Here is a 23,638-nt window from a genome sequence, read left to right as displayed (position 1 = left end):
AATTACAAGAGACTTAATGTTCTCTTCTGGTTTCTGTGGGTACCCATACACATGTGCACCACATATTCAAAATGGAAACCGTTTTTTGTTTTTGTTTTTTTTATTTTATGGAAGTGAGTGTTTTGTCTGCCCATAAGTGAGTGTAGCAAGTATAGACAGTGCCAGTGGAGGACAGAAGATGCAATGGATCCCTGGAATTGGAGGGCGCTGTAAGTTTCCATAAGGGTGTTGGATCATACTCAAGCAAAGAGAGTGCACTTACCTACTGAGCCATCTGTCCAGAACCCAAGTGAAAATCCTTAAAGGTGAATTACTTATTTTAATAGAATTTTTTTTCAAAAAACAAATATTCTGATTACAGTTTTTCCTTCTCTATTCCTCCTAGTTTTTCCCCATCTCCTCTCGTGTCTGGATCCACACACTTTCTGTCTCCTTAGAAATCAAATGGGTTTCTATGGAAAAATAAGGAAATTAGATGAGATAAATCAAAACAAAACAATTCTATATATGACAATACATCCAAACAAGACAGAAGAAAAGCACGTTAACCATATATAAATATAGAAACACACATGACCACCACACACCTGGATTGCATAAAAATCCCAAACTGATAGCCATAAAATAACCTTCAATATAAAGCTGCAAATAACCTATAAGGTAGAAAAATAAGTCAATAAATTCCTGAGAACATTCTGTGATGAATGAAACAAAGAACCTCCAAAGAAACTATTGAGTTTATTTTATACAGTGTCGGGCATTGCGCTTACACTTTAATGTCTGTGAACTGGAGATAGCTTTGGGATTAAAGATGAGAAATCTAGAAACCCCTCTGGTTCAGACTCCTTAAAGACCTGTGTATACTATCTCCATCTCTGGGAGTTCAAGGATGCAGCTACTGAACTGAGTCTAGAAAGCCTTGATTCCTTAGTGTCTTCTATCCTCTATGCCTCTTAACACTCTTTCTAAATCCTCTTCCACAGAGTTCCTTGAGCTCTCAAGGGATAAGATTCGAAGGAAACATCCCTTTATGGAAAAGCATCCCAGGGTCCTTTATCTTTTGCATCTTGTCTGGCTGAGCATCTCTAGAGAAGAAAGGCTCCCTGATGGTGGCTGAGCAAGATACCCATCTATGAGCATAAGAGAATGGTCTTAGGAGTCAGTCATTTTATTGCTAACTTCCTTTCGTGAATGGTCGTTCTCAACTATCCTTATGCTATGACCCTTTAATACTGTTCTTCATGTTGTGGTGACCCTAAGCATAAAATTATTTTTGTTGCTACTTTATAACTGTAATATTGCTACTGTCATGAATCATAATGTAAAATAACTGTTATGCAGTATATTAGATATGTGACCTGTGACCCACTACCTGAGAATCACTGTTTTAGTAAAAAAACAGTATTCCCTTTTCCCCTAAGTCTCTGGTCTATCTAGTCACAGATTTTTGGCCACCCAAACAGGACTGGGTATGGGTTCCATGTCATGGAGTGGGCCTTAAACAAAGCAGAACTTGCTTTGTTACACACACAAGCTTCATGTCATGATTGCTCCAGTGAATTCACTGGCGAATCTTGCAGGCAGGTCACTCACTCTTTGCTCAAAGGGTTAGTGGGGTTTTGTTTTCCTTTATTCTTTAGTAGCAAGCATAGCACTTTCCACTACCATGAATACTAGGTCATAGGAATAAAGACTTTAGTTAGTCACCAGCTTGATTTTGTTCTATGTTCAGTGAATTGTATAGGTGTGGTCTCCAGCATTAGGGCCTCAGTTTGTAGAGAGTTCCCAATAGCCTGAGTTGTTTGTAGTGTAGGTGGGACCCCTTTGACCAACAACTCAACTAGATGTAATCAATTCCCAGTAGTTGCATTTCAATTGATGATGAGAGATGAGCAGTTGAGGACCTATATCATACCTTGTTCTTTGCCAGTTTTATTTAGATCACCTTCTTGTGTATCTATTTTAGAAAGCTACTACTATATGAGGTTTCTACATGCTGCATCAAATATCCCTTTGTTTTATCTTCTTTCTCTTATTCCCTTGCATGTTCCCCTCTTACCTTCTCCTTCCTGTTTGATCTTCCCAATTCAGTGTTCCCCCTGTCCATCCATAACTACTTATTCTATTTCCTCTTCCTAGGCAAATGCACATATATCTTCCCTGGGCCCTTATACTCTCCCTAACCTCTAGTTGTATGGATTATAGTTTGTTCATGAATAAAGTAAATGCTAACATATACATATATGTGAACATAGGCCTTATTTTTCTTTTTGGGTCTGTGGTTACCTCACTCGGGATGATTTTTTCTAGCCCCATCCATTTACCTGTGAATTTAATGATTGCATTTTTCATAACAGCTGATAATATTCTGTTGTATAAATGAACCATCTTTTTTATCCCTTAATCCATTGATAGACATCTGAGGAAATATAATGCAGAAGTAGCAAGAACAATTTTGCTGATGTTCCTGGCTAGGCAAGGAAGACACAGAGCCTTCCATTTCCTAGAGATTCCAGTCAATGTATAGAGAACATCTTGAGTATCTATAACCAAGCAAATGAAAGACTTGTATAATAAAAACATTTTGACATTGAAAGAGATATCTGAAGAGGAAAAGATCTCCCATGTTTGTGAATCTATAGAATTAATATAATAAAAATGGCCATCCTATCAAAAAAATGTAGATTCCCTTTTCTTCAGATTGTTTGCGGTTTTAACTTGCTTTTCTGGAAGCTACAATGTGGCACTGAAGAACTTTAAACGGGAAATAGAACGTCAAGATTTTTAATACTTTCTTTTAAAGTATGCCCTTATAATTCTCTGGATTTTCTTGGTTTCTCTTTTTATGTCCCACTTTTCATCTCTAAGTTTGTCAATTTGCTTCTTCTTTCTCTGGCATTTGGTTAATTTTATTAAGGTATTAAGTCTTATTGTTTTATTGATTCTATGTATTGTTTGTTCATTTATATGATTGTTACTTGTATTTTATTGATTTCAGCCCCGATTTTACCTTTTTTTTTTAATCAATCTTTTTTATTAGGTATTTTCCTCCCGATTTTACTTTTTGATATCTGCTCCTTTTGGGATCTATTTCTTAATTTTTTATTCTTGAGGTTTCAGGTGTTCTGTTAAACTACTATGATGAGTTATACTTTTTTTTTCTTAAATGTTGAGACTTAGTGCTATGAACTTGCCTCTTACAACAGGCCACATTGTAACCCATAAGTTTAGAACGTTGTGTTCCGTTTTATTCTTTCAGAATTTTTTTTTCATTTCAATCTAGGCTCATTTAACATTCAGTATTGAGGTTGTCAGTTTCCATGTGTTTCTTTTGTTGTTGATATCCAGCTTTAATCCTTGGTGGGCAGATAAGATGCAGAGTGTTATTTCAACTTTCTCCTATCTGTTGAGATTTATTTTGTGTCCAAGTATATTACTCAATCTTTTTGTCTTGAACCTTTTAATATTTAATTTACCCTGTACAATTATTGTTTTATTCATCATGTACTGCAGGGAACTTCTTTTCTGAAGCAGTCTATTTGGTGTTTTACACGCTTCTTGTACCTCGATAGGCACCTACTTCTTTAATATAGGAACATTTTTCCCTATGGCTTTTTTTTTTTTTTTTTTTTGAAAATACTTTCTGTGCCTTGATCTGGGTTTCTTCTTTCTCTATCCATATAATTTGTAGATTTGGTCTTTTAATAGTGTCTCAAATTTACTGAATGTTTTGGGGTCATGATTTATTTATTTACTTACTTATTTATCTATCTGGTTATTCATGCATTAAGTTATCTACTTACTTACTTAGATTGAACATTTTCTTTGACTGAGATATTTCTTCTATCTTGATTTTAATCCCCAAGATTCTCTCTTTCATCCCTTGTATTCTGCTGGTGATGCTTGCCTCTCAGATTCCAGTTCAAGTTGACAAACTTTCTGTTTCCAGTTTTCTCTCATTATTTTTTAATTCATTCTATTTCCACTTTTATGTCTCGGGCTATTTATTCATTTAATTGTACTGTTTGTGTATCCATGGATTTTGATGGTAGTTTCCTTCATATCTTCTTTGAGGGTCTTGAAGATATGGATGATAGCTATTTTGAACTCCTTTAGCTCTATTGAATTTCTCATGGCCTATTATAGTAGAATTGCTTGGCTCTAGTGGAGATATATTGCCCTGGTTGTTATTGGGTGTGGTTTTTACACCTGTCGTCTAAAATTCTGAGTTTGGGATGATTATCTGCTCTTGTAATTTTTGAGTGGTACATAGGCCCCCTCCTGACAACGGAAGCACATGAAAGGGAGGCCACAGAAGGAAGCATTATACAGAGCTGGGGACAAGTTCAGGGAATTAAAATTGGAAGACTGGATTTTTTTCTCTAACTAACAAGGAAAGTCACTTTTTTTGTAGTGGCATACTTTTAGTGTTTCCTGGTAAATTGCTCATATTTATTACAATTCTATACTTACAACTGTAGTCAAGTATACACGCATACACACACGCATACACACACACACATACACACACACAGAGAGAGAGAGAGAGAGAGAGAGAGAGAGAGAGAGAGAGAGAGAGAGAGAGAGAGGCATCTTTTCTTTCTTTTTTTTACTGTGTGTGGTTTTGGTGTTGCTGGGGTGGTCTTTTGGTTTCTTTGTTTGTTTTTGTTTTCAGTCTTTTTAATTTCCTGCTACCTGTATTCACTAACTAAAAGATCATTAGGAAGTCTTTTTAAAATTCTCTCACTGTCTTCATTTTTGGTGTATATCGTTGTGCAAAGCAGCAGATTCCACAGTGTCATTTTTAAGAGCTGACAGGCACTGTAAAAGTATCCTCCACGAATGTGAATTCTCCTTCACCCCAGCTGATGAAACAAGCATCTCATGAGTGTCCATCTCTTCTCCTAAAGGACAAGCTGAATATGCCAGAGGGAAATAGATAGTTCTGGAGTCACTCTCCCACACTGAGCATGGCTCTGTGTTGAGTAATGATACAAATTACTCACCGGGAGACCTTCGAGCCTGCTTTCTTAGGCTTCCACTGGTACAGGCAAGATCCTTTTCCAGGTGCCAATACTGGTATTGGTAATGGACTTGACCCCACCCGTGCGTCAGTGGCTTTATTTGCTTTGAGCAATTACATAATTTTCTTAGTGAACCTTCTGTGGACTACTTCCCTAATCAATTTGACCATTTTGGGTTATGGTGGTGGTCTAATGACTACTGTGTTGCAAACAGATACAGAAAGATAATCTCATAACCTTTTCTCTAGCTTTGATTTGTTTTTGTAAATGTATATGTAGTTCATATATATTTACTCCATCTTGAGTTTATTCATCCTTAGGCTGTGAGATAGTGATCTAATTTTATTTATTGTGGTGACAGATAAATCATCTTAGCATCATTCCTTGAATAGTGATTCTTTGTAAGATAGTGACAATAACACTATGTCTGATATATGATGTTTTCCAAGCACAAATCAGATTGTTTCTGTGCTCTTTGTTCTACACTGAGTTGTATTTCTGCTCCTTGACTGACTCTACACTCACAATGCAATGAGTTCTGTTACCTAAGAGGGCAGCTCTGATTTTGTTTTAATAGGATTGTATGCTTCAAGTCTTTATATATTACTTCTCACATACACTTGTTTATTTAATCTCAGACTGCCCTGATAAAGCATTGTCTTAAACAAGATATTGTTCCATGTATATATTGCACAGAGTAAACTCAGCTATTTACAATGTATCAGGAGAAAGTAATTATAATCTCAATTTTTTGTATTATTTCTAAAACTAAATATATTCCTTTGGTATTTCAATTTTATATTTTATGTCTGTTTTGTATGCGTGTAATAAATTTTATGAACTCAATACTGTCTAACATAATAAAAAGTATATGTCTTACTCCAAAACAGATCAGATGCAAATGATTGATTGAATAATTGATTGATTGATTTATATCCTGGGCTCATTATTTTCAAGTTAAGAAAGTTCCAACTGTACATTCCACTCTAATTATAAGAAAAGTTTCATTTTTCTTGGAAAACACGGGTTTATGATTATTGCTATGTACTTCTTAACCTGGTCTCCTGCTTTTTTTTGACAAATTTATGATGCTAAACTACAAGAATAAATGAACAAGGTCTTCTCTACCTAGCACATTTTCTTAAAATAGAAACCACCAGTCTTTTTTATCTCAGAGTTATTAACCCCAAATACCAATAATTGCTCAAGTAATGTAGAGTGGTGATATGATGCCTAAGTGGATTTTCCTTTAAGCACAATCAATACTGCCTTATAGTGCAAAAACTTCAAGTGTGACATCATAAAGTTCACAACACTTGTGTTTGTTTCAATTAGGTGTCTATGTACACATGCATACACATAAGAGGAAGACTGGGAAAGAAACAGGAAGGAAGAAATGTCATGAGTAGAATAAGATACTATGCACCTATACTATACATGTGTAGATATATACACACTATGCATCTATGTATTTTGTGGCTTAGTATTTAACCTTTCTACAGAAATATGCTAATGATAAGAACCTTAGTCACAGGACAGAAGGTTGATCTGTTTGGAACACTCCTACAAATATTAAGTGCATTTCCCTAATGACCAATATGTCTATCATCATTCTCATGTTCTTACTAGTTCTCAAGGAGGCCAAAGGTCAATTTTTTGTTGTTGTTTTGTTTATGGCCTGCATTTAGTTTTTTCTCACCCTGACAAATGGTGATTTGTGTTCATGTGATTGTAATTTACAATTGTAGGCATCTTTACTTGCTATATTGTCTTAAAGATTAACTACTCCTTTTAAAGATACGGAATGTATGGAGACAAACCATTTCCAGAGACACGCAGCAGACTCACAGTGAAGAGTCCCAACATTAGCTTGAATGGTTGACGACTTCAGGAACTTGAGAAGTTTTACTCTCTAGTTAATATCAGAGTATCCATTTTGTTGATGTGGAAAACTACGTTTTCTCATAGTTCCTAGCACTCAAAAATCAAAAATGAAATCCAGCAGAGACAAGGCTGTAGGACATCATTCAATCAGCTCTTTTGAAGTGATGCTCTCAGCGCTCTTCATTATGCTCATGGTCTTCTCTATTGGATTAATTGCAGTGTCCTGGCTTGCAGTCAAGGAATCTGAAAGAGGTAAGTCCTGCGCTGAGACAAGAAAGGTATTCTAAGTCATCCTTTGCTGTATTTTATTCATAACCTTGGCTTTGAATGGTTCTGGGCATCTTAATTTGCAGAATATTAAGAAAATGATTTTGTATGTCATTTAAAATAATCCCAAATTCAAACCCGGAACAAAGTGTTTTTTTTTTTTTTCATTTTTGGAAAATAATGTTCTTTTTTTTTTTTTTTTCATTTTGGCACATAATGCAGGAGGTTCCATACCTTCTAGATTCATGGTGATGAAAATGAAATCATAAATATGTTGAAATATTATGGACAATGCAAGCTTATAAACATGAAGATTAATTAGAACTATTGTCAATTTATATAAAAATGATCTCTGTATTCTGTTATTGGTTTAAAATGTTGCTGTTCAATTTGAATAAAGAAACTCAAACTTAAGTTGATAAATATATAGGAATTTCAATCTGTTTGAGGAGTAGTATGATTTTAAAATTTAAAATGAGAACTATGTTATTATGGGCCAAAAAACCTTCAAAGATAGTCAAATATAATACCATGCTGTAACAAATCTTTGACTTGTTTGTTATTGGTGCCTCATTTTCAGGTTATGAATCTGGGAAAAAATTGAGAACTAGCTTGCAATAAAAGTTGGCAATATTTGGTACATAAAAGATACCTGTTGCTGAGCTGGATCCCAATTCTAAGAGTCTATGCCTATTCACTACCTATGTACTTATAAATACATAAATAGGTATCACTGAAATAGCCTGCATAGTAAAAGTTGATTCATTTTTTGATAAAATATAATTTATGTTTTAAAATGATGTATGTGGGCAAATTAGTTCTAAAGCCTCCCAAATGGGAGACTTTAATTGTGAATGACTTTAGTGTGACCCAGTAAGCATTCTGTTTTCCTTGACAAATTGTTTTTTAAATTTGAATATAATAAGAAGTGTTTGTGGTTTTATAGGAACAAGATTAGTATAATTCTTGAAAAATTAAAAATGTTATAACTATTTATAGGGAACTTGCATTTCAGATCAATAATAATACTTGTAAGTATTTGATATGAAAAACAGAAATTTCACCCAGATTTTTAGAGAAATGTTTTGCATCTTATTTATATCCTGCAAATAACTCTTAAAAGCATAATAGTTTTCAATCTACTGGAATTTTGTGAATTCATAAAGAATATGTTATTTATGGATATTATTTATCAATGTTGATGTAATGCGATGAGTAGCTCAGAATAAAAATTTGAGTTTAACTACTAGCAAACATTAGAGGAAATCAAATGTATTATAGTTATTTAATTTATGCATTTATGGACATAGAGTAGAAATTTAACATTTTCCATTGGAATGTATTTCTATCACTTTCACCTTCCATTTGCTTCCTCAAGTCTCTCCCAGCTAGCCTCCCTTGCAACACTCAAAAGTCCCCCAACTCTCAAGATGAGAGCCTCTCTCCTTGATTATTGTTATATGCATAATCGTGTGTACAATTTTAATATGTAAAAATTATAAAAAAATTTTAATATAGCTTTCACAAAACTTATTTTTATGTGTGCATAGTAATTATCTCTACAAAAAAATCAGATTGATACAATATTATTTACTAGTCTGTTTTCTTTATCCAGACTCTGCCAGTTTTGCTACCAGTTTCCTCCTGCCTAGGATGCAGCTCAGTTCCATATATCATGCTAATAAAAGTCTCTGAGCCTACTTCAGTCAGACATCTCCTAACCCTTCATCATCTTCCATATCTAAAAGGGAAATTTTAGATATAACTAATTTGTTCACAAAATGAAAAATTGTATAAATACCAGTAGAGTACGTAATTGCATAGTGCTGATTGGTTGAGCTAAATGTTAAGTTAATCATTTGAAATGTTAGGTTTCATATTTTGGGGGACAGGATAATTATATATCTAGAAGGGGCTTGGAGTTATAGTTAGTCAAACATATACTTAAATTTTACTACCATCATTGCTCATATTTACTACATTAGGAAATGATGTCATTCTAAGCCCTCATTTCCTTTTTGTAGGAGGAAAAGAAAACTTTATATCTACCATTGTGATAATTATGTAATGTCATTATTGCATTGAGAAATGGTTTCTCTTTTTGTGTGTTTAAGCAAAAGCTATTCATTTTTAATATAAATATGTATCAAAGAAAATATTCTGATAAAAGGATGGTTTAATTTGTTCACCACATCTTACATCGTTTCCCCACAGTGTATTTCCTACATCCTTCTCTGTCACTTCTCCAAAATAGATAGTTCCCATCTCATGCCAAAAGTCATACATGCCAAATTTATAATTACTAGGATGTAAGAAGTGGCTTCAAAGCTGTGTTTCAAAGTTACACACGTACAGAAATCTTCACAGAATTTCACATGCAGAAAGCCAGCAGTGTCCTGGAGGCTTGGGGTCCAAGAAACATCTAACAGCAGCTACACAATTTTAATGGTCCATTTCTCACTATGTTTTCCTGAATTGCTTCCCATAATTGGTAAGGTCTGATTATTCCCTGTGACTTCCAACAGGAATCTCAATTTGAGAGAGAGAGGGAGAGAGAGAGAGAGAGAGAGAGAGAGAGAGAGAGAGAGAGAGAGAGAGAGAGAGAGAGAAGAAAAAGTATGGCTTATTTTCAAAGAAAAGAGGAAGAAATAACGAAGGAGAAAATAAGCCTATAGTTTTTTTCAGTATTTTAAAACAACCAGACAAGTGAAAATGAAAAGGATGGAAGGATGGGGATACCTGCTTTTGAATTAGAAGGACAACAAAGCAAAAGCAAGAATTAAATAATTACAGGGAAAATATATTAAGTGAAAAATGTTGCCTCTATGTTATAAACCAGGATGCAATATTCTCTTCTATTCATAACTGGGAGCATTTTTTCTTATTAATTCATCTAGATGCAGCCCTGGGAAAAAGCCATGAAGTCAGAGGGACATTTAAAATAACATCTGGAGTGACATATAATCCTAATTTACAAGACAAACACTCTGTGGATTTCAAAGTTCTTGCTTTTGACCTTCAGCAAATGGTAGGAGCCTGTTTCTCCAAAGCTGGTTTTAAATTTCCTAATCAGTTTCAGTAACTTCTCTTCAACTGAGGAAAAAGATCACATTTTCTCACTCAGAAAATATCAGTAAAAGTATGTCACATTCATTGTTCACAATTGTATGAAGCCCGCATTCTGAAGATTTCTTCAGTTCTAAATAAATGTATTACCTCTACTCTGTATTAAAAGTTCAAATATTCTGTTTAACACAACTTTCATCTTTTCAGATAGACGAGATCTTTGAATCAAGTAGCCTGAAGAATGAATATGAAAAATCGAAGGTTTTTCAATTTGAGTGAGTATACTCTAAACCGTGCTACTCTTAGCACATTGTTTTGAGCCAAGATTAGACACAATGTGTAGTGTTTTTATGTATAGGAAAGAAGTAATGTTTCCCACATCTTCTGAGAATTTGAAAATGTTTTATATTAAAAAAAGTATTTTTAGTAAGAGATGACAGTAATATTTAATAATTTATATATTAGCATGTTTTCTCATAAGGAGAAAATATGAAGACAGGAAAGCATTGAGATTGGATATATGCACATGTAGATTTAGTATTTAATTTGTTAAGAATATGTAAAAGAAACTGCCTTACTAATATAATAATATACATTGTAAATCACAAAAGAAAGTAGATGTGTTAAATATCTTACTTAGGAAAAAAAAATACTATAATTGTAGCATCCTCTGCCCCTTCTGAATTCTATGGACACACACACACAGCAAATATTTATACTTTCAATGTTTAATAAAGGAATGAGTCTCAGATTAATAGGATAACATAATTACATTATGGATATTTCAATTTAGAGTATGAAGTGTTGTGTAGATATATTACCATACACTTTGTATGTAAGTATAACCTATACTATAAGAACATTTAATATGAGATTTATCCTTTTAAAAACTAATACTTCCTCAGATATTGATCCATGTGTGTCCGTTGAATCATTGTGTCCATAAACGAAAGTCCAGGACTCCGTGTCCCGTCAATCTGCTTATGTCACAGTGAATTTACTGATTTATAAACTCTGAGGACCCAAGGAACTTTGAAACAGAGATACAAATGAATAGCACAGCTGGCAAAGAAGATTGTAGCCCTAAGAAGAATCTATAAAATTTAAAGAAAAAAATAGATAAAGGAGAGTTCTCCTCAAAAACTAGAAAATTCCAACAGAGAGGAAGAAACACCTACAACAAAACAAATATGGGAGATTTGCTTAAAATGAGAAAAGGTAGAACAAGGCAAATGCATTTTGGATGAGAAAAGAAACCTAATATGATCACTTCTGTCCCTTTTGGATAATTTTTGTGTAAAAACATTGCTAAAGATGGAGAAGAATGGAATGGAATGTGCACCTCCAAGGTCACACTTCGTGAACTGTCACATCACTGTTAGGAACATTTTTCCTGGTGGCTTCACTCACCTCTGCATGTCTCATTTAGTTCCTTTCCTAAGTTGACTTATTATAGGAAAATTCCATCCTTTAACTGCCCCTCATTTTGGTCTCCTTCCTGTTCTTTCCTCTTCAGGGAATTAATCAGTTTATGTGCAAACTTAGAGCACAATCTGAATATGAAATTCCTTTCTTTTTTAAACCAGAGAACTAGTGACTCTGGAAACTATAGAAACCATAATTGAAACAGTGCAAAAATCTCCATATTCTTCCATGTGATTTGTCTTCAATTTTATCTGTGTAAATAGTTCTATAAGAGAAACTCTTCTCTGAAATATCAATGGTGGATGTTAGAACAAGCATATAGAAAGATAATAAATTAGATCATTTATTAAACGAACCTGACCGGAGTCTGATGTGTGCTACTCAATCCTGAAACCTAGAAGCGGTCTAGCATTATGTTTTATATCAAATATGATGCAAATTTAGTTTTACAAATCATACAAATTTGTTAATCAAATCTATAGGGAAATTGAAGGTGTAGAAAGATTCTCCAGTGACTGTCTTGTGGATATGATGTAAAGACACATCAAAGTTTTAAAATGACATATGGGTAAGGATGGGTAAGAAGAGTGCCATAGATGAAGACCTAACTGTACCCTTTTTCAATGCAAGCTGTTACCTTCATTTTCATTCTCTTTTACTTGCTCCTCAGAATGGTACATCATTGTTGTGTTTTATTCAGTCTAAGCAATTACAATTACTTCTTCAATTTCATGTGATGGAAACTGTCACCATGACTTTCTGTAATCTCTAGGAAGTAGCATTCTCTTCCCAAAATGATCTTTAGCTGAGTCATAGAAGAGGCCTCCACTACTCTCTAGAGGAAACTACATGCTTTGAATAAAGCTGTGGGAAGCAAAAATAAAATCAAGTATAATGAAAATAAAGTAAAATCATGCAAATATAAACTATTGTTCTACATGTTGAACAAATAGAGGGCAGAATCATACCAAGGGGCAAACATAGGTACATAATTCTTATAATCACCAAAAATTGCATGAAAATGGCAGTCAGTCGTGGGTAGGAAAGATACCTCAGTCAGTGAAGTCTTTGCTGTGAATTCTTGGAGACTAGAGTGCATTGTCCAGAATTGACATAACAAAGTAGATTTGTCACGTGCAGGTTAGGGTGGCAATGACAACCAGATCCCCAGTCCTTTCTGGCCAGCTAGCCAAAACAAAATTCAAATCAGTAAGACCCAGAAAATAATAAGAAATTCTGTCTTAAAAGTGAATGTGGGCAGCATGCTGAGGGAGGACAGCTGAGGTTACCCTTGTGTGCACACACCCTCCACACCCACAAATGCAAATGACACCTACCACAAGAACATACACACATACATGCCCATGTACACACACAAAGAATGTAAAACATAACTCATGAATATTAAAACAAATAGTTTGTCTTCTCAACAAGAACCAATGACTGTCCACCGATGGACAGCCATTCATCCCAGTCACAAAGGAGCCATCCTTTGAGCCAGAGAATTCGCAAATCTTTTAAGAACAAAGATGCTGAGAAAGCTTTTCATTAAGGAGATCATATAACCAATACCATCAAGACGTTCTCTTGTGTTGAGGTACTGGTGGCATATTATTTACCTTCCTATGATTGCGGTGCTCAGACAATTTTTAATATCCTACCTACCAAGAGTTACCTAGGAGGCAACTGATGAGTACATACAGCCTTTAATTAATTAACAATAAATCACCCTGAAAATGTGATGAGGATGCTGTTTTAAAATACGTTTTAAGGAAGTGAAAAATATTTAAGAGCTCTATCAACCTCAAGGAAGGTCTAATAACGTTACCAAATGGCAGCTTATAGCATAGTATGCATACATATCATATAAAAGTGCAAAAAGAAATATAAGATAATGATGCCTAGAATTTGATGGGCTGTTTTGTCTGGATTATGTTTACAACTTCAGAAGGAAATTCATTCAAGTAGCATGAAAAGTATGCATGCTCCTTAAAATTGATCCCCTCAAGCACTATGAAAAGACTGGGAATATCCGTGTTTAAGATGGTGGTGGATGCCCAGAAAACATCCCACTGAGTAATCATTGCTTTCTAGTTCCAAAAAGCTTTGTTGCCCTTAGCCCAATGCACCATTTATGCATTTTCATCTACGATGGAGGCTGTCAATGACACCTGAGTTTGACTCCCAACGCATACCTTGGGTTTTCAGCTCATGAAGACTTCATAGTATTGCCATGCTAAATGCAGGCATGTTCATGTGTGCTGTTTCAGGCATCCATTCAGGCACCCAGTTAGATTTCATTTCTTCTTCCTGTTCTGGTTTAGTTTCTCGGCTGACTTATCATGTCATGTAAGATAGCCCTAGAGCCATCCTGCATTCTTCAGTATAGCTTGTCTTCAGCTTGACCCCCGTGTCTCTGCTTACCCTGACCCCTTACCTTCCCATCGGGCACCAATCCATCGATGCTTAAGTGACACACCTGTTTTTTCTTTTGAGGGAGGATTTCTCTCACCAACTCATTCAAAATACCACTGTCAACATGGTTGTGATGGAATTATTTATTTTTTTTCTCCTTACTAGACCATGTGGTCTGACTACAGAGGTCAGAAGGTGACATTGTGTCTCCTGGAATTGAAGTTATGTATTGTTCTGAACTGTAATGTGGGTGCTGGGAACTTAACACTGGTCTTCTACAAGAGTAACAAGGACTCTTAATGCCATGACTCCTCTCTCGAGCTTAGAATCCTCTGTAATTGATGACTAAACTCACTAACAAAGAAATTGTCCCTAGAAAGACATAAAGTCAAGTGAAGATTAATGGGAAAGGACAGGCCAGAGGTTTGTTACATTCTGTGGAGCAATAACCTGGAAAAGAGAGATGTGGTAAGGGGAAAGAAAGGAAGGGGTGTGTGTGTGTGTGTGTGTGTGATCAGAGTCTTTTATTTGAACCCAGACTGGCTCAGGTTTGCCATCTCTGCCTCCTAAATGTTGGTACTGCATGTAGAAGGCAAATACCTTCTTAGCATTTATATTTGAATTCCAGTTCCTATTCTTATGTGGCCTCTCCTCAGACTCAGGGTTATCTTAAATAATCATGGAAGACTATCATAGGAAAAAGCAACAAAATTACCATTCGATTGAAGCATTTAAATATTTAAATCCTAAAATCAGGAAACAGAAATGGTTGCTGTGACAAAAAATTCTAAAACCCCTTTTAAAACACTACAATTTTAGTGACCTCACATGACATATTACTAAGAATATCAAACATAGTCTTTTATACTATGGCACAATTAATTGATGTATTTTTTTGCCATTTTCAAAAGTGTGTGTGTGTGTGTGTGTGTGTGTGTGTGTGTGTGTTTAACCAGTCTGAATAACAGGCAATTTTTTTCCCTTTCTTTTGGGGATACTCTTATTCTGCTGTGTGGAAAGTGTTTTGATTCACAGAGTATTAGCAGTTGACTCTTTTAATAAAGGGCTGTTTACCCTCTGTGGCAATGTGCACTTTAAGCTTGCCCTTTTCTCATAGATGAGTCACAAAGTTCTTAAAGGAAAAGGCTGTGTTTATTCAGCAAACCTAAAGGTTATCAGTATCATTAAGGAAAATATAAGATAAGAAACATTTTGATCTATTACTTCCAATCTCTCTGTACAATGATAGGATTTATCTAGCTATAAAATTAAACACACACACACACAGAGAGAGAGAGAGAGAGAGAGAGAGAGAGAGAGAGAGAGAGAGAGAGGAGAGAATGGGGTTATGCAGCTCCTTTACTGGAAAAAAAAAAACCACCTAGTACTTCACAATGAAAATGGCTATTATTTTTTCTTAAAGGAATGATTTTTCTCATTTATCTTAATAAATAAAGTAAATCTTACAGCACAGATACAGATCATTGACAACTACCAAAAATAAGTTTCTGTCTGCTTATGAGATGAAACGAATATTTATCATGGTTTCCTTGATTTCTACCATGTATCTTTCTTATCTCAACATTTACTCTGAATAAGAGAATAAAGTATAAGGAATACAATTGTATGTGTGTTTGCAATATAGAGCCTTTATCTTCACAGATATAAATTATTAAGTACAATATATTATTCACAACTAAAATGACATATCTTTCATATAAATATGTTTACGCCTGAGGTTGAATTAATCCAGTTAGTTAAAACTCATTGAAGGGAAATTTCAGAATTGCATTTTCTCTGCCCCAAATACCTTGTCCCGGTGTCTTCTACTGCCTGATTCAAGCAAAGCAAAGTCAATTGTTCTGTATAATTAAATATGTGGAAATATATAGAGAAGATGCAGATTTCATTACCATTTAAATCATCTTCTCTGGCTCAACAAAAGAGAAAGTAAAACCATGGAGCTGAAGAGAAAAGATAAAAAAATCTCTGTGAACTAATGCTTTATTTTAAAGCATATTTAATCCTAGCCACTTTTAGTTCATGCTTAAGCAGTCATGTTTTGGCAAAGGGCATGGATTCAGAACACATAAAGGAAGAGAGAGGGATTAAAGAGAGGTTGAGGAAAGGGGAAAGCTGATGAGATGAGTGAGGAAAAGGAAGCTGTGGCTATCAGAAACATATGGGAACAAAATATCTTTTCGACTGACAAAAACATCCAAGTAGCTAGCTGTTTCTCCATCCATTCATATCTAAATTTCTTACAACAATGCAAGACCATAAATATAGGTACCAGTCACAGTCGCTTTCCTTAAGATGAATAGTTCACTATAGTGTTGAAAAACATGAGAGAGGAAATCATATTCATGGGTTTCTAAGAAACAGAAATGTGGTTATCCCCTCGGTTATAAAAAGACATAGAAACCTATGTAAAGTTGACACTCTTTCTTTAGGTGTCCATGTTTGTATAACTATAGAGAACATATGGGCCAGTGTGAAGCACCATGAACATCTCCTGATCTTCACCATCCTTTCCTCCAAGCGTGGCATGAAACATGAGGGTTGTATACCACTTAACATGTTTTTTTTTTTTAATTATCAGTTAACAAAGTCTATAAATTATTGAAGCCTTAAGAAGTGGAGGGATTCTTTTTAAATTTTCTTTTCCTTAGTTTTGTTTGATTTTTCTGACATCACGAGGAGTTTTGGTTTCTGTGAAGGTTAATTCAATGGTCTGTTGACAGCAATAGAAAAGATTCACCTGTTTGATTTCTTTTAATATGCTGCAAATGACTTTCAGCCATGGCTAGCGTAATGATCCCCAGATGGTCTTCAAATGGTTCTCTGATTCTAGCTGCTATGTGTAGACATAAAAATAAGCAAATAATTAAAGCAGTACTTCTCTGTAGTTTGTTATTATTATTATTATTACTGTTAAAAATAATAGTCTAATGGTCTGTTGTCTGTCTTCTCACATTCAATTCATAATGACCCAGTCTTGAGAAATGAATAAAGAAGACAGCTTCCTTCCTGACAAGTGGAGAGCTAATCTCCAATAAGAGTAAGGTTAAGGACACGAGTGTTAAGGATGCTTGCTCTTGCAGAAAACCAAAATTTAGACCCTAGCACCCACACCAAGGTACCAGCAAGAGATCCATTGTTCTCGTTTGATCTCCATACACACCTGCACTCATATGTGCATACCCACAACACCCCTGACACAAACACACAGACAAGTAAATAGAAAACAAGATATTAAATAAATATTTAACAAACAAACAAACAACAACAACAACAAAACACAGTGGTCAGCTGGTATAGAAAATGTAAGGGATATTGAAGACCAGATTGTAATAATGTGTCTGTGAATAACAGAATCCTTAGTAAAGAGAAGAGTTTCTTATGTGTGAACATTTAGGAGCTCTGACTGATTACCAAGGTGCTGTTCCTCTCATAAGATTTGGTTATTGGGAATTAAGAAAGTAATTGGACAGTTAAACCTCCCCACATCTTCAAATAATTAACTCAATAGAAGTGAAGTGTGAGATAATTCTAACAAAGTGTCTTGATCATTTAAATAATGAACAACCAGCTTCATGGAATGAAATAATTCCTGCTGAGCAGTGAATCTGCATTCTGATGCAACCATTAAAAGGGGACACCATGTCTTGGGAAATGGTAAACTACTGTGGTCTCCAGAAACTTCCTGCTCTTGGTACATGATCATGGAAAGGACAAATAACTTTTACTCTAAGTTCCAGCAGAAAAAGTAGCTAATGAAATTTTTCAGGGGTAACCAAGTCTTTGGAGATGCTCATTATCTTAAAGATACCAAGGTTGCAAGAGCACAATCTTTGTATTATCAGCAGCAACCCCATGTCGGAGCTGACTCTCCATGGCCAGTCTTAAGGAGCTTACTGGACCATTTCGTTTTCAAAACCTTTCAACAACGTAACAAGAAAGACCCTTTAAACTGTAAAATACGGGAGTTAAAATAAGAAGGAATTTAGGACCACATGGTTGAGTTGTACTATGGTGGCAGATCATGTAGGTAATAAAATTATTAGTCAGGATGATAAATATCCTGAGTGTCCAGTAATTTCAGGTATGTTTGTGTTCTTTCCAGTCATCAAAATTTAAGACATATTTTTAAGGATTTAGGTGAAACAAAGGAAAACGGAAAACTAAGAGCAGACCTTTATAGAAGCTTAGTATCAGGCCCTTTGAAAACGTGTACAATTTATTTGAAGCAAGTGAAACGATGCCAGAGTCCTCTTGACCTAAAATCCCACCAGACACATTACAAAACCCGCACACTCCATTCCCTCAAATAGTAAAACAACCGGACACTGTTTAAGTTGACAGGAGACTGGAAACCAGCGCTGTTTTCCTGGATCTGTACTGAACCGGGACGCCTCTGTTGGGTGTAGGTTAGCATTTATCTTCTTGGAAAACAATATTGACAGTTTCTAATTACCCTTTCCTTCAAGGGTAAATTAGGATAGTATGTCGCCGCATCTATTACATTCATTCTTATTTCTGCATTTTAGAAAAGCAATCTTGTAAACCATGTTGCAGAGCAAGGGTTACAAGGTCTTCCATGCCGTAATGAGGATCAAGGACAGGATAACTAACTAGCACATTCTAAGGACATTCTGCCTGAATTGAGAACAAATCACCTGAAGACTTTATATTCTTATATCATTACATTTGTTTTTTCTTTTGCTTTGCAGCAAAGGCAGCGTTATTGTCCTCTTTGACCTCTTTTTTGCTCAGTGGGTGTCAGATAAAAATGTAAAAGAAGAACTGATTCAGGGCATTGAAGCAAATATCTCCACCCAACTGGTCACTCTCCATATTGATTTGAACAGCATTGATATCACAGGTATCTGAGAACATTATTTGATTTCTTTGAATCATTAAGCTATGAAATTAAGATTCTAGCAACATAGGAGTGAGGCAGGAGAATCGTCCTTGGCATTAGGAGCATGTCGGATCGCCTGAGGTAACACATTTACATGAGAAGAGTGAAATATTTGAATGGAAGTACCAGTGAAGAGAAGTTTGGAAAGCATCAAATATAAAAAGGATTCTGAAAATGTCAGTGGGCAGAGATGTCTTTGAGTCTTGTCACATTCTAACTATGAGTTTCTTCAGTCATTCATTAGGAAGGCAAATTATAGAATTTATGTTTGAGTCACAGACCATATGAAATTGCAGTCAAGAGGCAAGGACAAATGTCTAATTAGAAACTGAAACAAAGACAAAAGAGGGAGAGATAAATGTAATCCGATCAATTTTCTACCAAAAAGGTTACGCTTACTCTTGAAGTGACAAAGGATTTTTATCCTAAGAATAAACAAAAGGCAAAAAGCTTGGGAGTCAAAGACAGCACTGGAGATGCTGGGGAGATGGCTCAGCAAGTGGCAATGCATGGCAGACAATGTGAGTTAAAACTCCTGAAGCTAAAATGATGACGGAACTGACTCCAAAAATTGTTTTCTAACTTCTATAAGCGTGCCCTCTTGACATACCATTCACAAAAACACACATATGCACTCACAGACAACACACACACAAACACAAACCACAAAAACACACATACTCACACAAACACACACACATACAGCACGCACACATACAAACAGCACACACAAACACACTAATACACACATTTATAGAAAATAATAAATAGTCTGTAACACCCAGACAATATGTCCCCTGAACCACTAATTTTGTGTATGACGTTTCCCCTTAAAACGGTCCCATTGAAGAGTTGGTTTTCCACTCATATAGTGTCTGAGAGATACTTGGCTCAGGAAAATGCTAAATTAACCAATGTATTAACTCATTAATGAACTGCTTATAGAGTATGCTATTAGGAGGTATGAAATGCTTGAAGAAGTAAACCACTTTTGTGGCTTAATTAAATACACACACACACACACACACACACATGCACACACACACACTAAGATACCTAAGCATTAGAAAACATTTCAGTTCAGGAATTGTCTCTACTGTCTCTGCCCCTGGTCATGTATGTGGGCATTTTCTGAAGGAGCAACCAGCCCATGGTAGTTAAAGCCAAGCCTGGAGAGATAAGCCTAGACCGTTTAAGAAATATAGCTGAGCAAGCTATTAAAATGGAGCCAATAAGCAAAGTGTTCCTGTGGCCTCTCCTTCAGTTTCTGCACCCAAGTTCTTGTCCTGGTATCCCTAGATAATGAATAGGAATAGGCACTTTCCTGTCCAAGTTGTGTTTGGTCATGTTGTTTATAACAGCAATACAAAAGCAAACTAAATCATTTCCTAAATCATTTCCTTCTACCATGATTGTCCAACCGCATCGCTTACCCAGAAACAATAGAGTGAGTTACCTAGACCTGAACCTAAATAAACCTTTCCTCCCTTCAGTTGTTTATCTTGCCATATCAACAATTAAAATTAACATATATATGCTAATGATATTTTATTTTTTATCCTAGGTTTCCTTCATTCAGCTCATTTAAAAAATATTTATGATCTGTTTAGCCTAGTTATAGATATCAACAATTTTCTTTGCTTTTTTATGTTCACAGTGCCTTATTTATAAATGCTGAAGCTAAGTGTACTTCAGAATTCATATTTTGTGAATATTAGGACACTCGTATCCAAAATAACATCAGTAGATAAGTATGCATGCCAAAAACAGTAGAGACAAACTGAATGACCACCATCAGTTCTGATCAAACCCAGACAACCCATGCAGGTTTGCTTTTCAATTAATTGCATAAGCTTGCAGAAGGTTATGTCTCTTCTAGGTTTGGACTTTTTTAAGCAATCAATTCACACCTGTGACACATTAGTATAGGATAATTTTCTTAGCAGGGTTGGTTCATGAAGCACAGTTTTCAGTTACTTTCCTGCTTACTTCCTAATTACTTGCCAAAATGTTACCTAAATTTCTCTGTATGTCAAGTAAAACCATGTATCCTTCAGTACAGCCTATAGAGTGGACATGGTGTATTTTGGACAATTAACTTTGAAGTTAATTTGAAAGTTACCATTAGCCGCCATTATATATGCTAGATATATTTATTACCCATCAAACCTTTTTGTAAATAAGTCTAGCAGAATATTGTTGTGCAATCATGTCCCCACTCCTATTTTGCCAAGTAAAAGAGCAAAATCCAGAGGATTTTGGTGACTTGCTCATCATAAACTATTTTACAACAGATAAAGAACTCTGACCCAGGCATTTTAAGATTACTGTTTTTCTTCTTGACCACCACTAGGGTTTGCTTACAATAGTTATATGATTGAAAATTAATGCTTGATGTTTTTCAAGTAATTTTTTCTGAGTAAATCTTCTCTTTAGTGTGCCTTCCTGTCAGTAGTCTATTTGACAAACTATTGACAGATATGCTAAAATTAATCTTAATGGGTCCATAAACTTGCATAACCTGAGAGATGAAATTTATGATCAAAAAATCAGATACTGAGTCGAGTAAATAATATCTTCTTGAGTTGACTTTAGTCTGCCTTACACACACCGCAAACTATATTGCAAAATTTCTCAGGAACAGTCTCAAGTCAAAGTTGCTATGTTTGATTTACTGATTATCTTAAAACATATCTATAAACACACCAAGCTTAACTTTTGACATTTATGTTTATTATTTGCATTTTACAATTTTTCAACTATATTTGATTTTTAAACTGATTGCTATTATTCCTGGGAATGGCAAGGTCTGATATGCTTTGTTCTGTTAGTTGAATATAAACTATTCCATACAACTATAGCAAGAATGTTTACATACTATTCATGAATTGATTCAGAACAAAGCAAACGTTCCTTAGGTAAGTTATATAAACTGATTATTAACTCACTAAAAATATATCTAAAGTATCATAGCCACATAATGAATAGGAATAGTATGCAAAAAAAGTAAATTGGAACTCAAAAATATACATGCCCTTTGTAGAAATATTCAAATTGTATACAATGAATTATAATACATTTATATTATAAAGCCAAATATAAAATCTTTACTTTCTTCTAGCATCCTTGAGTGACTTCACAACAGCAGTTCCTGTAACAACTTCAGGTCAGTATATGAATTTATAACATTGTGTGTGTGTGTGTGTGTGTGTGTGTGCATGTATGTGCGTGTGTGTGTGTGTGTATGTGTGTGTGTGCATGTATGTGAGTATGTGTCTGTGTGTGTCTGTGTGCGTGTGGACGTGTATGTGTGTGTGTTTACTTGTGAGTACAGAGGCATATCTGTGAACAAGTAGATATAAACATGAGGTTGAAGAATGCTGTTTTGCATATTTCTATCAATCTTATGTTTTTGAGACAAACTACTGGCCAGTTAGACAGGAGAGCAATCTTCTGGGAACCCTCCTGCCTTCCCTCACACACTATGTCTGGGATTACATATGTATGCAACCAGGCCTGATTTTCTTTGGGGGGCTGTAGGGTGTTTCAAAACAGTTTTTTTTTTAATTTCTCTGTAGCCTTGGCTGTCCTAGATCTCACTCTGTAGAACAGGCTGGCCATGAACTCAGAGATTCACATGTCTTTGTCTCTCAAGTGCTGGGATTAACGGTGTGCTACCATTGCCTGGTCAGACTCAAAATGTTTAGAAGTTCTGAGGAACTAAATTCAGGTCCTCATGCTTATGTCACACGCACTTTGCTGACTACACCAATTCGCCTGCTCACAACTCAGTGATCATCACACTTCATGACATTACAGAAGAATATATTTTCTTTCTGCAGTTAGCTATGATATGTAGTCTTCATTTTAAAATATGGAAGTCATAGTTTGGTGAAAAGTAACGTAGCTGAGAACATTATAAACTTAGTAATATAGAGTTGTTCATGCCAAGGACAGATATTTCTGATTTTGATAGTTATGCTTTGTTTTAAACTTTATATGGTATGCATATTATTTTACAGCTGGTCCATGTAACAAGAGCCTGGAGATAACACCTTGAAAATAATCACTGTGGAAATGTATTGCATTTTCAGAAAGTAAAATCCAACTCTAATGCTAACTTACCCACATCAGCACTATCCTGTCTCTTTCATTGACATTGCTATCTTGGCTTATCATATTTTAGAGCTTTCTCTTTTCTCATCAAGCTAATATCGCTATTGGAAGAAATCTCTTTGACAAATGATGGATCTATTTTTGTACAATTAAAACTAGTTGCCTTCAAATGTAAAAATAATGGAAAAAAATTAATGGAAAAAAAGTATTAAATAGCAACCAGAAATCTGAAAACTCATTGCAGTTCTGCCAACTACCAAATCCAGAAGGCACCTTGTTTTATAAAGTCGTTGAAATCAGTGTCCTAAGAATTGTGTGACTATTAATCTTCCCCTGAGCATTGCAGAAGTTATCCTAAATGTCAGTCTTAACTATGTATCATTAAAAATGGAAATTGTTATGAGGTTGTAAAGATAATACTCTTAGTGTTTTGTTTTGTTTTGTTTTGTTTTGTTTAAATTTTTTTATTTTTTTTTTATTTTTTTCTCTGTTTTTTTCCTTCTTTTTATTTTTTTTT

At 35.0% G+C, this 23,638-nt stretch overlaps 1 protein-coding gene across 2 annotated transcripts in view; it reads left to right on the top strand.

Annotated features, from left to right (window-relative positions):
• The first annotated feature begins 6,845 nt into the window (after window positions 1-6,845).
• Tmprss15 (transmembrane serine protease 15) overlaps window positions 6,846-23,638 on the top strand; it is a 116,553-nt gene continuing 99,760 nt past the window's right edge. For both annotated transcript variants that reach the window (XM_021185182.1, XM_021185181.1), the window contains exons 1-5: window positions 6,846-7,160; window positions 10,073-10,203; window positions 10,449-10,516; window positions 18,815-18,966; window positions 22,127-22,171. In XM_021185182.1, coding sequence (XP_021040841.1) covers window positions 7,016-7,160; window positions 10,073-10,203; window positions 10,449-10,516; window positions 18,815-18,966; window positions 22,127-22,171 — 541 coding nt within the window. In that variant the 5' untranslated portion in view covers window positions 6,846-7,015. The remainder of the gene's footprint in view (window positions 7,161-10,072; window positions 10,204-10,448; window positions 10,517-18,814; window positions 18,967-22,126; window positions 22,172-23,638) is intronic.

The sequence above is a fragment of the Mus caroli genome, chromosome 16 (genome assembly GCF_900094665.2).
Source record: "Mus caroli chromosome 16, CAROLI_EIJ_v1.1, whole genome shotgun sequence".
In the NCBI taxonomy this organism is placed as follows: Eukaryota; Metazoa; Chordata; class Mammalia; order Rodentia; family Muridae; genus Mus; species Mus caroli.
This window is presented reverse-complemented; position numbering and strand designations above follow the sequence as displayed.